This window comes from Acinonyx jubatus, chromosome B3, assembly GCF_027475565.1.
Source record: "Acinonyx jubatus isolate Ajub_Pintada_27869175 chromosome B3, VMU_Ajub_asm_v1.0, whole genome shotgun sequence".
In the NCBI taxonomy this organism is placed as follows: Eukaryota; Metazoa; Chordata; class Mammalia; order Carnivora; family Felidae; genus Acinonyx; species Acinonyx jubatus.
The window spans coordinates 33,459,879-33,479,999 of record NC_069386.1 but is presented as its reverse complement, the minus strand read 5'-3'; the positions used below and the strand labels follow the sequence as shown (position 1 = coordinate 33,479,999).

General features: G+C 43.2%; 1 protein-coding gene across 5 annotated transcripts in view; it reads left to right on the top strand.

Moving 5' to 3' along the window:
* Positions 1–20,121, top strand: part of THSD4 (thrombospondin type 1 domain containing 4) — a 564,068-nt gene that overhangs the window by 459,180 nt on the left and 84,767 nt on the right. For all 5 annotated transcript variants that reach the window (XM_027067671.2, XM_053223795.1, XM_027067672.2 and 2 more), the window contains one exon: positions 7,727–7,931. In XM_027067671.2, the coding sequence (XP_026923472.2) occupies positions 7,727–7,931 (205 nt within the window). The remainder of the gene's footprint in view (positions 1–7,726; positions 7,932–20,121) is intronic.

Genomic DNA, 20,121 nt, shown 5'->3' with positions numbered 1-20,121 from the left:
TTATTATTCTTGATTTTTTTTTTTTTAATTAAGACAGAGGAGGAAAAAAATAAACTTTGGAAGGATTTCCATCCAGACGGCTCCAATGAAAATGTTTACGGTGCTAGAAGAAAGTTCCAATGAAAGAGAGAGAATTAATATGACTGAATCCAATGAGGAAATCAATGGCAACCAAGATATACACCTCAATCCTTGCTCTAAGATGATTCCTTCAAAGGCCTGCCTCCCTCTCTCCCCCCAAGTAAGGCTTCTGCCCGAAACAGGCAACACTGCTGTTCTCCCAGGACCTAGAAGTCTCCCCTACTTTACCTTTAATGGAGCATCCTTCTTCGGTCCATAGGGCATTACTTCAGTGTAGCTTAGTGTGACTTTGCCCTTCATTCTAATTCCCTCTCCCCATCCAGGCCCCCCTTACCTCTGCGCCCATCCAAATGTAGCTGTCTTTGTGCTTCTCAGCCTCTAGTCTCCCCATCTCTCCCGAATGCCTGTGTCTGCTAAGCATCTCCTGAAAACCGTGTTTCCGTGTGCTGTTCCCTGACTCCACAGCCGGGGGACTCAAGCCCCCTAATGTTCAGTATAGCCAGCCTTTTCCCTCTTGATCTCCCCACCCCAACCAACTAACCAGCCAGTCTTCTCAGCCATCCCTGGACATCCAAAAAGCCCATTAACTCCCGAAGTTTAACACATTTACACAGATTTCTAAGCTTTTTCCTTGAACAATGCGAAAGTAAAAGGCCTGGTTAGTTCACTCACATTTTTAAATGCGCCACAAAAATGTTTGGGAAAGTGAAAGTCGTATCTTAACAACAGTAAATATGCAATCCGCCTGAGTTGCTGAGCCCACCCTTCTGGTGTTCCCCAACTATCATTCTTTAAATGTTTAACCACGTTTTCCTGTCCCTAAACTAGCTGCTTAGGTGAGTACCCTTTTACGAAGGCCTGTAGGTGCCATCTTGTGGAGAAAAATGCAAACAGGCACGTTTGGAGAGAAGCTGTGTGTCAAGGAAAGGACAAGAATGTAAGCATGAGTCTCCCTTATTGCCTTCTGGTGGGTCACTGGACTCACCCACAGTCCTCTGAGGGCCTTCTGGTTGGACCCACACCTGCAGACTCAGGCTGTCTGAGCCCAGGAGGGGCCGTGTAAATGAGGCCAAGGTGCAAACAGCCTCCATCCTGGGGCACATTCGTCAACCCAACTCACAGTTGTCTTTTTGCTAATACTTGCTTCCAGAACTTCACCATATAGAATATAGACTGTGTCTTCTCCTTTCTGCAGGAAACTTCCTAGTCCTGACCCCTCGGCTGCTAAAACCACAGCACCTAACAGACCTCTCCCACATGGTATGAGCCCCTCCTGGGGCCCTATAGAGTTTCCAAACAATCCGACCAAGTATTTTAAACAGAATTCTCTTTAAATTTTTTTAACTGTGTTTATTTTTGAGAGAGAATGTGAGTGAGCATGAGTGGGGTAGGGGCAGAGAAAGAGAGAGAGGGTGAGAGAACTCTAAGCAGTCTCTGCACTGTCAGCATAGAGCCCAACACAGGGGCTTGATCTTGAGATCAAGAGTCGGATGCTTAACCAACTGAGCTACCCAGGTGCCCCAAAACAGAATTCTCTTTCAATAGAAAATTCACCAGAGAGCCTTACATTTTAAGAGTAAACTGGAGGTCCAGAGGTTTCTATGATTCTATACAAAATATATATATACCTAATTTTATAATAAAGCGGTTATCATTGTCATAATTCATTCATGCCCCCTCCCCCCATTTTAAGTCATCAGGGAGGAAAACCATGAAACTAAAGCATGGGAATTTGAGGGTTTGGAATATCCCCCCTCTCCAGGGAGAGATGACCCTGGTGGCAAGGAGGGTGGTAATTCTCTTACGGCGTGAGAAACGTTTCCCTCTCGGGGCTTCTTTCATCAGATTTGTAAGCATTGTTGCAGTTGACCTTCATCCAATTTTATCCCGCAAGAGTGCCAGCATTTTCTTCCAGTTAAGTCGCTTGGTAAGGTGCTATTCTCTAATGAAATAGGATGAGGTACTGAAAAGTGACAACCATAAGCTTGATTAAAACCAGATCGCTAGTTTCACAACTGTCTTCGTTAGGGAAGCCAAAATACCTTTCATCCCGTGGACCATTTCTTCTCTTCAAATGAATGACATTGTCAGTTTGTTTCCCATTGGTTCCTGTTTCCAATTTAATTTTGTCTACGTATAGAAAATTCCTCTGACTTGAGACATGGCAGGATTCCTCACATCAGGGCTGTAACTCCTTTTTCTTTCCGGAAACATTTTAGCACCAGAAGATACCTTAGAGATGATCCAGTTAAGAGAGAAAATTGGTCCTGTAGTTTTGATCTCCTGATGCCTCAGCCAGCTGCTCTTTCATTCAGCAAACACTTACTAAGTGCCTACTGTATACTAGGCACTGTGTTCTTTCTGGAACATAATCTTGTCCGTACCGAAGTTAGACAAAATGGTAAGCTTAAAGAGCCCTAGCCTACTGGTTGGTTGATGGTGGTGAGGAAATGTTGTTGTTGTTGTTGTTGTTGTTGTTGTTGTTGTTTTAACTGGATAATTAAGTATTCTTTGTTCATTAGCTTCTCTGACATTGAGTGCTGTTTTTGCACTTTCTTGGAGCTGCCGTTGTTCTAATGCTTTCTGGGGGACCTGTCATGTTCGTCTCTGGTATCCCATGAGCTGAAGATTATGCTACAGCAGTGATTCTCAATTGGAGGTCATTTGGGGACATTTGGCAACATCTAGATACATTTTCTTTTGTCGTACTGAGGAGAGGGTGTCACATGTCACCAACCATCCTACAGTGCAGAAGATAGCCCCCACAACCAGGAACCATCTGGCCCAAAATGTCCCTAGAGCCATGGTTGAGAAACCATGGCCGTGAGCAAGAAGGTAAGGAAGGGACGTGCTGAACTTCCAAACCCGGCCTCATTTTATATATTGGAGTTCAGCATTTCTGCATGAGGTTTTGTTTAAAAAGTATGTGTTTTTTTTTTTCCTTAAAAAACTCTTGTTGAAGACTACTGAGGTAGAAGATGACAACTCTTTGCCTTATGTTTTAGGGTTGAAACATATTGGAACAAGTCAAGTGGGCAGCATATAGAAAGCAGGTGAGGGCAATCAGAGGTTTATCTGGAAGCCTCAGCCTGAGCCTCAGTCTTGCCCTCCCACCAGTATATACTATGTGGAATGACGGGATCACATCTGCCTTCTAGTTTAGTCCAGAGGTTGGCATTTTTTCTGTAAAGCACCAGACCACAAATATCTTGGGTGCTGTGGACCATACTATCTCTGTCGCAACTACTCAACCCCACTGTTACAGCACAAAAGCAGCCTAGACAGTAGGCAAGCAAATGGGCGTGTTTGTGTTCCAGTAAATCTTTGTTTACAAAAATGGGTCATGGGCCAGATTTGGCCTGTGAACTGTCATTTGCCAACCCTGATGTAGACCGTAAGAACTGTGTGTGTTTTATCTTCATGTCTCCCTGCCTAACACCCTATTGGCACATAGTAGGGGTTGCCTCAGAAAATATTTCCTGAACTATGTTGAGGGCCAATCACATAGGTGCAAGTACGAGCAGATTTTAATGAGAATAATGGCTGGAAAAAGATCCATCCAGTATTTCCTAGAGAATTTCTATATGTTGTTTCACTGTTTTCCTGTGTTGGACATTCAGGACTCTTCCGATTGTTTCTTATTAATAATAATGACTGTGATGAGTTCCTTCATACAGAAAGTGTTAGCCTCATTTATCATTTCCTTGGCATAAATTCCTAGAAGAAGAAATAGGATCAAACAGTATATATTGCTAAATTGCTTTCCAGGAAGGTGGTATTGATGTGCATTCCTAACGTAATCAGAGGGAGGGATTTATCATTATGCAAAGGATTTCTTTCAACAGAATGTCATGAATAGAAGTTTTGGCATCCATATGTATTTCCACGAATTAGCTTACTGCAAACAAAAGCAAATTGGTGTTAGCTACTAATCATTTTAATAATAACGTTCTCCCACACTGTTGTGACAGCGTGATGATTAAGGCGCGTTGTGCTATCTGTCCGTGTCATCTAGCCAACCAGTGGAGGTTACCCTATCGGGTGTGTTTATTGAGCACACATAGAAACATCTGCTTCCCATTAGGGCATCAGAAGCTCCCCTATCTGCACGCCAGGCACCAGCCTGCCCTGCCGTGATGTACGGAGGCCTCCCTGTGAACTCCACCACCAGATATGTCATCCAGATCGCTCATTTCCCTCAGGAAACTTCATTTAGGTTAATTTCGGCACACAACTGGGGGCAATTCTTGAGCAATTTCTTCTGTGATGGCTTGCAATGCGTAAAATTCTCCTACAACATGTTGCAAAACTCACTGGAAGAATACTAAGGGTATTTGTCCAGTTGTCCAGTTGTCTTTGTCACAGCAAGAAATGTCTCTTCTGAACTGCAGTACATGGTGAGAAAAAAACATGAAATAAAGGTAGATCAAGGAGCAGATGTTCATCCTGTCCGTTTTCACGAGGTGCTGTTGGCACAGTAAGGGTGAAGGGGCCCAGCAACGTGCCTTACCTTTACGGTGAACGCTGGCCTTTCCTCAGCTCTTTGGATGTCTCTGACTCTCTCCAAATGAGGAAGAGAGTATCTGTGACTGAGAAGTAATAGAGAGCATTGTAGAAATAGGAGTGGGTCTGTGGTTATAGGATGGTGGAATTTACTTCGAAGTGGATGAATTCCAGATGAAACCAGTATATGAGGACCGTAATTAACAAAACCCATGCTGCCAGGCACCTTCTTGTTTACCTGCTTAGGTCCTCCCAACATTGCCGTCGGGTAGACACCGTACCAACCCCAGCCACAGAAAAAGAACCAGAGGCTCAGAATGGCTAACTGGTGCGTCCAAAGATCAGCGCTCCTAAGAGGCAGAGCCAACACAAAACCCAGGTCCACAGACTCCAGTGCCCTTTTTTTTTTTTTAAGCACCTAGTGATAGCACTTTGGTAGCGCCTCTGAGTTTGGAAACAGAGACCAGTGCATTAAGTCATCCCCATCAGAGACCAGCTGACCAGCTTCCTAAAGAGCGAGCCAGAATTCAGGCCCAATTCACTTGTGGGCATTGTCCCCTGAAAGACCCGGACGGTGGTGGAGATGTTTTCAGCGCTGAGCCCAGAAGGAAGTGACCATGAAGCCCTGAGGAAACAGGGTGTCACCTGTAGTTCTTGGCGTCTCTTGTGTGGCTACACGCTTCACCGAAGCCAACCCATAGGCCATTTGGACGTCTGGCAGGAGAAAAGGTTACAACCTTCCCTCCCATGTCTAGATTCCTGCAGAGTGGCTGTGCTGCATAGGAAATCTGGCATGTGGGGGTGGCATTCATGGGACTGTGGAGAACATCTCAATATAATATCTGTTTCACAAGATAAAATGGCATTTAGTCTGTGTCTGTGGTTGTCTGAAGCCCACTGTGGCTGTGTAATTTGTAATTTTCTTGTTGGTCCTCCCGCTCTAATTGGGCTGGGGGCTAAGGATTCATGTGATGTCTTTCCTTGTCTTTGGAGGCTCTCATTCATCCTTGAAATGTCCCCTCCACCCCATTTAGAAGAGAGAGTCGGGCTAGGCTGCCTGTTCTCCTCACTCTGGGACCCTCTCCACAACACCAAAGTTATCATCTGAGAAACAAATCTGAGCATAGCCCTCCCTTTCTCGACACCCAGGGGTTGCTTGTTGATGCCTTCAGATAAAAATCCAATTCTTCCTCCTGGAAAACAAGATTCTCCAGCCTGATTTCATGCCTCCCAGCAACCCTACACTTGAGCCGTGTTGTTCTGTGAACATGCTTTCCTACCTCTGTGCCTTTGTATGAAGTGCTCCCTTTACTGGAATCCTCCGTGAGGAGGAGCTCAGTCTGGGACAAACCGGGCCCAGGGACGGCAGAAATGGAAAGGGAGGAGAGTGAGATTTTGCCGGACAGGGCAATGACTGTGTGCTGACCAACATTTCTATCCATCGTCCCCATCGGTGACAATCAGAGGCATGTCCTTAATTTGGTTGGAATCTTGCTTTGGCAATGTGGCATTTTGCTTGGTTTTTTTTTTTTTTTTTCCATCAAAGCAAAGGAGAACCCAAGGGGTCAGAGATGGAAATCATGCATGGAAAACATTTTCCTTATTTTTCCGCTAAAATGTGCATGGGGCAGGGGCAAGAAATATTTGAGGGAGGAGAAATACACAGCAAACATGGCATTTTGAGAGGTTAATTGGATGTGGATGAACATATTGAGATGATGTTCTGTTATTGTCAGAAATAATGTTTTACAGAGAAGCTATTTGTGAAGAGAGACCAGTTATTATTGATGGACTAATGTGCACTCAGGAATATGGAAGTAATAATGCAGAGGTACAGTGTCTACAGAAAGATGTCAATCAAACGTGAGGTTGGAGGGGACAGCCTGAAAACCTTCTGATTTGACTCTGCATATAGGATTTGACCTGTAGGGCCCATATGAACAGACCCAGGGTTATTTCACAAAATCCCAAGTGGATTTTGGATGGTTTGCCGACCACTTTGCCCCCCTGGGATGGGGTCTGATGAGTGCTCTTTAGAATTCAAAGAACCAACACAAGCCTGTGATTCCGCAAACATGTGTCTCAAGTTTTAGAGTACGATTCTGATTTCAAGTACCATTCCCTATCCCCATAACCCAGTGAATGAATGCTGTCATCACAGCGCTTCATTGTCCAGCTGTCATCTGCTCACTTCCATCTGCCCGTAGAAATGTGACAGAATTCTTTGCTCCAACCACATGCCCACATCTTAGATGCAGGAAGCATGATCATGAGCCCCGGAAGTAGGAAAAGACTGTATAAAGGTAATGATCTTGCACTTTGTTCCAAGTGCAAAATAAAATGGCCCCAACAGAAACATGAACAGGGAGGGGAAAGATAAAGCAAAAGAAATCTTTGAGTCATGGGAAGATCATCGTCTAGCTCGCTGGTGTCTCTGGCCTTTGCCTCCTTCCCTGCTTTCCCCCAGGAAAAATGCTTTGGGGGAGCCAAGCCAAATCCTGCTGCTCAACTCTTCAGAGCCACAGTGACCAGCAGAGACCCAGATCTCGACCAATTTGACCTAATGCCCTAAGACGCTAAGCCTGCGAGTACCACTTCTCAGGGTACTTTGCTAAGCATTTATACGGTCTGTCATTTAGAACACAAGACTTGGGGACAAACCCCAATTTTCGGTGCAATACTTACCATGGAGCCAAAGAACTTTGTATAGAAATCCCAGATGATCTCTCCCCTCTGAGTCCCATAGGGGGATGGATGTGCAGGACAACTTCACTGTCCAGCTAGTATAAATAAGTGACCGGCCCCCACACCCTCCCTGTTCCTTCTCTCTGCGTAATTTCCTCCTTATAATTTGCCACCACCAAGCGTACTGTTTGATTTGCTCGTCTTGCAGGCCCCTGTCTGGGGCCTGCACCCGGCCCCTAGAGTGTACATTTCATACATTTCTTGCCCAGAGTCGGTGCTTTGTGACTATCCATCGAGTGCAGGAAGAATGAACTTGCTCACCTGCAGGGGCTGAATGGGGGCAGGAGGGAGGTCGGTTCGAGACCCAGTAATAGATCTCCCACCGCCCCCTCGCCCCGTCTCCCCTCACACTCCTGTTACATGCTACAAGAGTCTTTTGTTTTCTACCTCTCCACAGAGCATTGGCTGTGACGACTACTTAGGCTCCGACAAAGTTGTGGACAAATGCGGGGTGTGTGGAGGCGATAACACAGGCTGTCAGGTTGTGTCAGGCGTGTTCAAGCATGCCCTCACGAGCCTGGGCTACCACCGAGTTGTCGAGATTCCCCAAGGAGCCACCAAAATCAACATCACCGAGATGTACAAGAGCAACAACTATTTGGGTAAGCTTGGTCTTTTTCCAGAGGAAACCCTCTGTCACTACCAGATGATTCATTCCTTCCCAGGATCGTGACACAGCAGTGTCCAGAGGTCCATAGACACGTAGACGGTGCCACTGGGGCACGCCAAAGCACCGCTTGACCTCCCCCTTGAAATGAGAAGCGTGGGTGGAGAAAATTTTAAAAGTCCTTGCAAATAAATATTTAATACCTACACATTTAAGCCAGCCTTTGTTCCTTCCAAGAGCAACGTGGTTATGAAACAGGTGATGGGCTAAATGGTTTCTCTGAGATGGGGGAGGCTCTATAAAAAGCCAGGGTATGTGCCAGTCTTTGTTCTGTTGGGAGTTCAAGGTGGCCAGGGGCCATTGATGACCCTGTCTGGAGCTTCGTTCCCTACAAGTCTAAAGTAAAACCATTTTTTCTCTTCTTTCTGCTTCATCTGCCTGAGGCAGGAGGATGTGTAGAGCATGTGTGTATCTTCTTAACAGCTGCAGTCATTTTGGTCAATGTCGTCAATATCAAGAAGCCGTTTTAACCCATTTCCCTGCTGAAAGTTAGATCTTTGTTGATACTTCCTCCTGGGTTTCTGGCTGATTGCATTTTACACAAAGCCAATCAGGCCATACAAATTAATTTTTACCAGTTTCTAATTTAGGTAAGCATGTGCAGATTAACCAACAAAATAACACAAGGAAAGCAATTCCTGAAAGTCATTTCATGAAGGCAATATTCATTTTCATTTTTTTTTAATTTTTTTTTAACATTTATTTATTTTTGAGACAGAGAGAGAGCATGAACAGGGGAGGGTCAGAGAAAGAGGGAGACACAGAATCGGAAACGGGCTCCAGGCCCTGAGCGGTCAGCCAAGAGCCCGACGCGGGGCTCGAACCCACGGACCGCGAGATCATGACCTGAGCCGAAGTCGGACGCTTAACCGACTGAGCCACCCAGGCGCCCCTTCATTTTTTAATTATGTCTTTCACTTAAATGGCACAGACACTACGTGCCAGGCACCATTCTTAGTGTTTTGCCTCTACTAAATTATTGAACCCTCTCAACAACCCTAGGGATAGGAGCAGTTCTTATCCCCGTTTTATAGATAAGGAAATGAGCACAGAGAGATTATGTAACTTGCCAACATCACCCAGCAAGGATGAGGTAGAGCTGAGATTCGAACCCAGGCAGTCTATCTCCAAGCATAGCAGTCTATCAAGATATAATACCCATGAGCAGTTCTCAGAGTTCTTCTGGTACGCCATTGGCCATGCAGCAGTCAGTGGTTGCAGCAGTCAGTGGTTGCAGCAGATGAGAGAGGTGGTTAAGTTTGCAAACTTCAAGTACCAGGAACACCCCCGAAGGTAAATCCAGACCCAACAACTCCCAATGCCACAGCTCTTCTCTCTGCACCCAGGAAAATGCAACTGAAATTAGCTTCACCTGGATTTACTGGCAGGAGGAGGAAGGAATGGCAGGTGAGACCCTGAGACAAGTCCAGTTAAAGTGGAGAGCTGACCCATTGGCTCTGGCAAGCCCAGGAGCCACCAAAGTGACAACAAGCCCAGTTTTCCCAATGAGTGGTTTGTGTGTTATTTTTAGTTGTGAGAAGATAGTCCTTGTGTTTACTCCTTTTTTTTTTTTTTGAATATTAGAACATCACATCGCCATAAACATCCCATCTTCTAGAGTGGAAAATGTTCCTCAGGGGATTAGTTGAAGCGTCATTGGGTGCAAGTGCACCAGAAAAGAATGCCACTTTTCACGAGCGTTGTGTTGTTTTTAGTAAATTCTCATTGCTCAAATTAGTCCTGTTCGGGAAACAGTTTTTAAGTTGTGCCCTCTGAAGAGAAAACCCTGGGTGAATATCCACTGGATGTCTGAATGGAAACTGCTCTCGGAGCCTCGGTGTTTGCATCTAGAGTATGGGAAGAAGAATCTTGACCTTGTAAGTTTTCAGGACAATTAATGGCGTAACAGATATTCAGAACCCAGCAGAACCCTATCACTTACTAGCAACTGACCAATGTTCGTTCCCTTTCCTTTGTCTCCGAGACCTTTTTAGTACATCAGAGCTTCGTGGAATCAAAATTCCCTCTCCCCCTAAAAAAGGCTCAATGAAAGGGTGATGATTCAGAAAGTCAAATTCAACCTTGTATGCCCAGAGAGCAGTTGGGTGCATGAGAAATCCAGAGTCCTTTGCCAATATTATAGGATGGCACGTGGGCAAAGGAGGGAGAATGGAAACAGAAGAACAGGCCACAGAGAAAGGAGGTTCCAGAGGTGATAAATGGGACCTTCTGTCTGCAGCACTGAAACTACGTGCAATGCTTTTTTTCCCTCCTTTTTTCTTATGTTTATTGACATGTAATTCATGTATCGTAAAATTCAACCTTTTAAAATGTACAGCGGTTCGGATGGTATTTGTCTGATCACAAGTATTCTCTTTAGCTATCCCACCTATCCTGCTAAATCTCCTATTCTGTCAGGCCTGTATAGTTTAAAAGTTAAATTGCATGGGATTGCCTGAGATTGTGTAGAAGCCATTAGAACACAGGTGTCTCTCGCTATTTTTGAACGGTTCAACGACTGTGTTTTACATTACACATTTTCAAACACTTAAACGTTTTTTGAAGAGATATGTGGTAGGTTTCTCTACAATTTTCCAGGTAATGGCGAAGGTTTTGGTTTTCTTACTGTGTAATTCCTGGCTAGGAAAACTATTTTGTGTAAAAATGTGACTTGATGCACAAAATTGATTTGCTGTCCATGTACAGCTGTTCTGTAGAATTGGCAATAGAGAGGGAAGGAATAGTTCAAATTTGTGTCATTGCTTTCAAACCATGCACAGATTTTCAAAGTTTTTCAGTTGCCCTGTTTCTCAGAATTACCTTTAGTTATTTGTGATGCAAATCAAACTTTTTCTTGTGAAACACTTGATGTTTTTTAATGACTAACTCTCCAAACTTGATAGAAATGGAAAATAGCTTTCTATGAAAACAGAAGGACTTATATTATTACTGCTGGAAAAGATGGTCTTATCACCTCATTTTAAAAGGTTTTTAATTTTAAAACCCTTAATACGTAAGTGCCTTTTCTAGGCCAGTCGCTTAGTTAATGATAACCGTCGTGCTATATGTATGGTAAGTACCAGAGTCTCCAAGCATTTTGACGTACGTGGCCTTCTGATTTTTAAAATTGGGCATTCTTTACTTTGCTTGCTTCGAGAAAGATCTAGAATTACTGAAGAAGCAATGATAGAGTGAGGATGTGAAAATTGAAATTTAAAAATCAAAACTACATATGCGGAAGAAGGAGGCATACATCCCCCAAATCTTGACTAATATGTAAATAGTAATGGTGCATTCAACCAGACGCTGAGTTTATGGCTGAATTTGGTGCTTTCAACCAGACGCTGAGTTTGGTTTTTTCCATCAAGAACTGGACCCGCTAGGGGCACCCGGGTGGCTCAGTCAGTTGAGCATCCAACTTCGGCTCAGGTCATGATCTCATAGTCCATGAGTTCGAGCCCCACGTCGGGCTCTGCTCTGACAGCCCGGAGCTTGGAACCTGCTTCAGGTTCTGTGTCTCCCTCTCTCTATGTCCTCCCCTGCTCATTCTCTGTCTCTCTGTCTCTCTGTCTCTCAAAAATAAATAAACATTAAAATAAATTAAAAAAAAAAAAAAAGACCTGGTCCTGCTAGGATGCAGACTCCGAAGGCCGAGCTCTAGCCCTGGTCCTGCCATAACCCACAGGGGACAGACCCACCTGGAGCTGGGGCAACAGGCCAGCTCAGCACTTCGTGACGCCCACTATTTCTCTGGGCAAAGCTGGAGAAACCGTGACCTTTAATGATACACAGATTTCAGGAGGTAGACCCTTTGTCTCATTTTAGATTGGAAACCAATGAATTTCTGCAGAACTGAGCTCCGCTTTTATTTTTAAGTTTATTTATTTCTTTTGAGATATAGAGAGAGGGAGGGAGGGGCAGAGAGAGGGGGAGAGAGAATCCCAAGCAAGCGCAAAGCCTGATGTGGGGCTCAGATTCTCAAACTGTGAGATCATGACCTGAGCTGAAACCAAGAGTCGGACACTTAACCAACTGAGCTACCCAGGCGTCCCAAGCTCCATTTTTTAGTGTTTATCTGAATTTGTCCACATGCTCCAAAATATACACTATTTGGTGCATTATAGATTCCTAGATGATAGATAGATATAGATAGATAGATAGATAGATAGATAGATAGATAGATAGATAGACAGATAGATGTCTTTTTTTTTTTTAATGGAAAAGGCTTTGGAATCCATGGATCTGCTAAAGGCAATCTACGGTGCTTTTGCATGAGAGTTATTCTGAACCCTGCTCTTTGGAAATAAAAAGTTAAACCTAATTTTATTAAAATGATTGACATTTTATATTACTTACCTCTTCCTTAGTAATAAGATGTTGTAAAACTATTCTACCTGAAATATCAAAGTTTGGCTAGTGCAGCTAGCTCAGCTTACTAATGTCATTATGTAACAGTTCAGAAATCAGACATAAAAGCATACCAAGCAAAATTGATTCTACAGGACGTGTTCTACCTGCCAACATGCTACATGTCATAGAGCCTGAGACTTGGAAGAAATTTGTTAAAGGTCTGTAAGCTTTAAAAACTAAATTGGCAATACCTTTACTTTTAGGCATGTTTTCTTAAAAGTTTTAAATAATAATAATAATCACCAGCATTTAAAACATCAAGTATCATGGATCGTCTGTAGGTTGCAAACCTTTCATTTACTAGCTGAGCTGCTCTCTATATGGGAAAGGTTGGAGTATTTCAATAACAGAACGTCTTACATCCGTATGATAGTTAATCCCAAAGATCTGTCACATGCATTGTCAAAATTTTGAACAATACAGATGATATAGAGCAAAAAGATGAGATTCCTTCTTTGTGCCAACCCCATACTGGGTCCGCTGCCTTCAGGTGTTAATTAAGACACATAAATGACCACCCTTACCAGCTCGGTGTGTATCAGTCCTTTGTGGAAGTACAAAAATATATATATCTTCTAAAAGTGGTGTTATTATGCATACTTTCTGCAATTTGCTTTTTTATTTTAGTATTATTTCATGATACCTTTTCATATTACTACATAAAGCTAATTCATTATTTTCTGAGTGCAGAGTATTCCATACAACAGATGTAACGTAATCCAGTTCAGCAGTCCCCTATTGAGGGATGTTTAAATTGTCTCATTTTCTTTTTTTTTTTTTTTAATTTTTTTTTTCAACGTTTATTTATTTTTGGGACAGAGAGAGACAGAGCATGAACGGGGGAGGGGCAGAGAGAGAGGGAGACACAGAATCGGAAACAGGCTCCAGGCTCTGAGCCATCAGCCCAGAGCCCAACGCAGGGCTCGAACCCACGGACCGCGAGATAGTGACCTGGCTGAAGTCGGACGCTTAACCGACTGCACCACCCAGGCGCCCCTAAATTGTCTCATTTTCTAATATTGCAAATAATACATTTGATTTGTGGTTCAAGATGGCAGACTGAGTACATGAGGGTTCTTTTGCCCCCTACCTCCCAAGATTCCATCAAAATGATACGAAAGGAATAAGACAGGATATAACCTACAACCACCAAGAAAAGAAGAGGGGGGGCATCTGTGAAATGATTTTAACAAATTTCTGGAACACATTTCTGAAAGCAGATGGAAGAATGTTCTCTAGTAGAGCAGAGGAAATCATAGCCTTGGTAGCTGAGGGGATAATAATGAGGAGGGGGCAGCCCGTATGCAGAGCCCAGCAGCCTCCGGGTCTGGGGGCAGCAGATAAAATGCAGGGTGGGAGAAGAGAATGGAACTGAAAAATGGAGGAATATATGAACGGGCACCCCACCCCCACCCCCCGGCACACACATTCAGAATGCTGGCCTCAACCTCCTCATCCAAAAGCTGATGGGAACTAGAATGTGGCTGTGAGGATTGGCGCCCCCAAGACCTCAGTAACAATTGTGGAATTGGAGGAAGAAGCAACTGAATGACCGGTGCCCCATTTTTTTCACCCTCTAAAATTTGGCCTGTTGACAAGCTCTGCCAATGTGTACAGAATTCTCAAGCAGCCTTCCCATTGCTTTCATCTTAAACATCAATAGACAATAACATAAGTGGACAACCAAGGATCAGTAGACATTTTTTTAAGCCTATACAATGAAAGAAGAGCCAAGATATATAACTTAAAAGTTGTTTCTAGAAGAAAAAGAGCAAATTCTTGGAGAAGAAAATTTAAATAAAGGTCTTCTTACAAGTAATGCTTCCATGAATATCCTAATAGGTATATCCTTTCATACTTATGTAAATATTTCTGTAGGATAGATTCCTAGAAATAGAATTTGTAGGTCAAATGGAATGAACACTGAGAGAGAAAGTAAGATTCCTCTACAAAGTGGTTGTACCAATTTGTACCCCCACCAAAAGTGCCTTTCTCCAAACCTGGACCAACACAAAATATTGTGAATGTACTTATTAACTTTTACTATATCTTTTTTATTTGCATTTTCCTGACCACTCATTTTTATTGTGATTTGTACTCCTATGAATATTCTATTTTTAAATTGTGTTTGTGGTTTTCTTACTGGTTTTAAGAGCTCATATAAGTTATGGATAGTACCCATCTTCTGCTCATATACATATCAGTCTTTATCTTGTGTTTCAACTGTGCTTATCATATCTATTATTCTGTGGAGAAAAATTTTAATCTTTTTTTTGTCAAACATGTCAATCATTTTTTTTTTATGGCTTGTGGGGTTTGTTTTACTTAGGAAGACTTGCCCACCTCCCACATTATAAAATCAGTCTTAGAGTATTTTTATACTCATTTTGTATATTTAAATACTGATTTGTGTAAATTAATTTTTGTGTGTGGTGTGAGGTAGGGTTGTCACAATGCTATTTATTAAATTTTCCCCACTCATTTGAAATGCCACCTCTACCATATATTAAATTCAAATATATGTAGGTATTCTTGTGGATTCTTGATTCAAGTCCACTGATCTATTTGTCTCTTCCTGTTTTGGTACCATATCATTTTCATTACTGTAGTTTTAGGTTTTATTCTTTTGTAGGTCAACTTGCTTCTCCCTCTCTAATTCCCTACCCAAACACTTTGCTCTTTTCCTAAATTTCCTTGAGTATTTTTGTACATTTTTTCTACATATACTTCAAAATTGTCAAAATCCATAAAACTTCTGCTTCTCAAGTGAGATTGCAATGAATTTATGGATTAATTTGAAGAATAAAAGAAATGGCTTCATAACATTGACTTTTTTTTTTAATGTTTGTTTATTTGTAAGACAGACAGAGAGACAGAGCTTGAGCGGGGGAGGAGCAGAGAGAGAGGGAGACTCAGAATCCGAAGCAGGCTCCAGGCTCTGAGCTGTCAGCACAGAGCCCCACGTGGGGCTCAAACCCACGAACTGCGAGATCATGCCCTGAGCCGAAGTCAGATGCTTAACCAACTAAGCCACCAGGCACCCCTAACGTTGACTCTTTTGAGTCAGGAGTATAGCATATCTTCCCATTTTGTGTTCTTTCATAAAATTTCTTTATCTAGAGTTTGCATAGGTTTTATTAGGTTTATTCCTAGGTATTTTATAGTTTTTGCTAATATAGTATAAGATCTTTCCACTGTATTTCTAGTTAGTCATGCCAGCATGTATCAAATCATGTATTTATTTTCTACCTGGACATCTTGCTAGACTCCTTTAACAATTCTAATAGTTTTTCACTTATTTAACATGGATTTTTCTAGGTGGAAAATCTTGACATCTATAGATAATAATAATAATATCTTCTAATGCATATTCTACCTCTTATTATTCACTTGTCTTGTGGTACTTAACAGCTTAAACCTCTAAAAAATTTTGGACTAATCCAGAAGTTTGGAATAATAATGTCAGTGGGTTTTTTTTTTTTTTTTGTCTCGTTCCAACATTGGGAATGCTTCTAATAGACGTTTGCAGAGTTCTCTGATATGTAACTTTTATCAGAGTAAGGAGTTTTCTTTCTGTAACCAGCTTTTAACAATTTTTATTAGAACCTGCTCTTGTTTTTTCTTTTCCCCAGTGTCTGATTATTCTTATTTCTCAATTTATATTTATGAAGTTTGTGGATATTTTCTTATTAAGTGGATTTCCTCCAGTTACTGTAGTGGCTCCCCCAAATTCACTTATTGAAATCCTAACCCCCAAGGTGGGGGTTTTAGGAGATGTGGCCTTTGGGTGGTGAGTAGGTCATGAGAGCAAAGCCCTCATGAATGGGATTAGCATCCTTATAAAAGAGGCCCCAGAGAGATCCCTGACCCCTTCTGCCATGAGAGGTTATAGGGAAAAGACAGCCATCTAGGGAGCAGAATCCTTTGTCTTACACTTCCTAGCCTCCAGAGCTGTGAGAAGTAAATGTCTGTTGTTTACAGGCCACCTGGTCTGTGGTATTTTATTATAGCAGCTCGAGTGGACTAAGTGACTTAAATCTGTCTCTACAACAGGCCGTTCCTTCAAATGGAGCAGAGGCACTCTGGTGTCAGCGTGCTGTCTGACAGGCCTCCTCTGAGTGTGTATCGGCAGGGGGCAGACAAGGAGTAGACAGACAACCAATGTCTCTTGGAGATATGCAAGGATTCAATAGGATAATAAACATGAACCATCTACCTTTAACCTACCTTATACCAAGTCTCAAGTTTTCCTTATAATGGCTCCACAGGAAACAGCCTTCTCTTCCACCCCACTGCTAGAGGCTTCCAGGATTATCCAAGCTCGAGTATAACATTTTGTATCTTTCTTCTTAGACATCCAAAGCCTACCTGATCTCACTTGATTGCTCTAGCTGTGTCCCCATGGCTTCTGTGTCCCTGTCTCTCTGGTTCCTTTTCCCCACAGAGCAAAGAGGGAAACGAATGGATGTGTGTGTTCCGTCTCTCCCCTGTGCTGACCTCATTCTAACCAGAAAATGGCTTCTCTGAGGTCCACATCTGTAACCATGGGCTTACCCCTCCCGCCCCGGACTACATCCTGCGCTCTGAGTGCATTTTTCTGCTCTGCTCCTGTCCACTTTCCAGTTCTTGGCTTTGTCTTCCATGTATAGCCCACCACTGCCCACTGAAACTGCCCTTTGCAGAGCCACCATTCCACCTGGGATGCTCCTGGACAAGTTCCTTAACCTTTCTGAGATTCCCTTTACTCACAGGTTAATTAGGAAAACAATTGTAGTTTCATGGAGCTGTTGACTTTAAGTGAGATGTAGGTAAAACACCTACCATCTTAAAGGTATTCAAAAACTATTTGTTCCCTAATCTTTCTAGATCAGTGGTTCTCATCCTGGATGCACACTGGAATCCTAGGAGGTATGCTGTCTGAGGCCTATTTGAAATATGCCAATAGCTGGATCTTACCTCCCAATTTAATTGGCCTGGGGCACAGCTTGGGTATCAGAATTTTTAAGTTCCCTAGGTGATTCCCATGTCCTTGCAGGCTAAAAGACCTGTTCCGTGTTACACTGGATCTCAACTAGGAGCTGTTTTGTTCCCCCAATCCAAAGAGAGGCCAGGGGTGCTGCTGAACATCCTACAATGCACAGGACAGCCCCTACACAAAGAACTGTCCAGCCCCGAATGTCAGTGGTGCTGAGAGGAGAACCCCTGGCCTGTGTGCTCACCCAGATCCCTTTGGGGCTAAAGTTTCATGGGTCAGTTATTTAAGAATGATGTCTAAATAATAATAATAAACGTCAAAGGTGCTACTGGGATGACAATTCTACCTACCAGTAAGTTTGCATTGATCAACTCACTATGAATTCTTAGTTTCCAATCTAAGCCCCTTCCTCCCATCTCCCTTCAATATTTCACCCAGTCTGTTGGCCATGGGCCCCTGAGTTGCATGCAACCCCAGCAACAGAAATCCCGGCTTAGAGCACCTTCCTGCGGGCTGTCTTTCCGGCATTCAGAACCCTTGCTTGCTTTCTTAATACATGGCAAAAGAATAAAAGACTGAGAAAAGGAACAGCAAAGAGTTAGATTTTTCCTGAAGTCCCGTAAGACCTTGATTGTATCTCCAGTTTGGCACTTGCCATGTTTTACTGTAATTTATGCATGTGTTCTCCCCAGTTAGGCTGTGTACTCTTTGAAGACATTCCAGCCTTAGACATTCCTTCTCTCAAGTACCCTTTGTGTGCTTACAACCATGCTGAGTGGTGACATACAGAAATCAAGGTTCTCCTGAGACTACACATGTGCTGTGCAGCCTGTTTCAGGGGCCTGTGCTCAGACACCGTTAGCCTGCCTTCATCACGAGACCTCCTTCATGGCACTTGAGTCCTATGTTTCGCTCCTAGGCTGTTGGAATCCTGGGGCCACCTTCTTTGTGTCACACAGCACTTACACAACTGGAGAAGGGGGGGGGTGGGGTGTTGTATCAGCACCTGCATTTATAGCTGAGGACGCTGAGCCCAGCGTGGTTGAGGGACCTGCCGAGGTGAACAATTTATGAGTGGCTGAGTCAGGCATTGTCCCTGCTTGTGGCCGTTGGCAAGAAAAATGTGGCCAGGGGATGAGACGTAGGGGAGAAACTGTGCCTTCTCCCTTCCCCCAGCAGTAGAAGAGAGATATATTCAAACTCCTTGCAGCCTTTTTGTCCCCTCCACACTGTTCCATGCCTCCCCCCACTACTACCTCCTGCTTGATGAAAGTCATCAGGCCTGCCCTCACCAAGAGCCCACGGGCTAGGTTGTCATAGTTATGCCTTAGTCACTAGACTTTCACCATCTGCCTTAGTAGAGCTCTTCTGAAACCAGCATCTAAAAGAACAGCCACCTCTTAAAAACAGTAGAATATTTTGGAGACATGAAACATCCTGGTTTTCTTTCTTCTTTTTAAATTGTAGTAAAGCATATATAACATACAACTTTCGCTTTAATGATTTTTAAACATTTAATTGGGCAACGTTGAATACATTCATGCTACTGTGCAACTATCACCACTATCCATTTCCAGAACTGTTTCATCATCCCAAAAGCTGTACCTAAGAAACCATAATGCCCCATTCCCCCCTATCCTAAATCCCTGGTAACCTCTCCTCTCCTTTCTGTCTCATGAATTTGCCTATTCTAGGCACCTCATACAAGTGGCATCATACAATAATTGTCCTTCTGTGTCTAGATTATTTCTCTTAGCATAAGGTTTTCAAGGTCCATCCATGTTGGATGGCGTCAGAAACTTGTACCTTTTATGTATAATATCACATTTTGTTTATCCACTCATCTGTTCATGGATGGTTGGGTTATTCCCACCTTTTGGCTATTGAGTACAGGTAACTGTGTGAGTCCCTGCTCTCAGTTCTTTGGGGTATATACCCCGGAGCGGAATTGCTGGGTTGTACAGTAATTCTGTGTTTAACTTTTGAGGAACTTCCAGACTGCTTTCCACAGTAACAGCACCATTTTCTGTCCCCACCAGCCATGCACACGGGTTCCAGCTTCTCCACATCCTTGCCAACACATCAAGCGTGATTTTAAGAGTATTTAAGCAGATGGTAAGACATGCCTTTGTGGTCTGCGTTCGGGCATAAGAACAAGATGCTGAGACGGGCTTGTGACCCTCCTCAGTTACCTTCTGCACGTAATGGCAGCCCTGGGAGACGGTCAGACGGCAAACACCACGTCATGGCTGGATGTTCCTCGTTAGTGACGGCATGAAAAGGCTGTCACCGAGTGTTTGATTTTTGTTATGTGGACTCAGCTCTGACCTTTTCTTCAGCAGCAAGCATTTATGATTCCTGTCCAAAACCAAATCTTTGCAAACAAAGATCCTGTGCAATCTTGCTGTGATTTGGGAAGACGCTGTTGTTGGTTTTAGCCCTCCTGGACTTCATTTTGCATCACACCCTTCCACCTGGCGTCTGACAGCTTGCATCTGTTTGATTTCGAAAGGCTCTGATGTCCTTGTGTCTGTTTACGTGGACTTTCTTTTCACTTCTGCAGTCACTCTGCCTTGAAAAGCTTTCAGATACGGTGGAATAAGATGAAATCAACTGCCCCTTGTGCTCATTATTGTTTCTCATCTTCTGCTTTTTAGGTAGCACCTAGTTGCCTGGAAATGTAAGCGTGAGTGTGCCTGTTTGTACTTAGATTTGCCTTTTGTTTTATGGGGAATAGTTA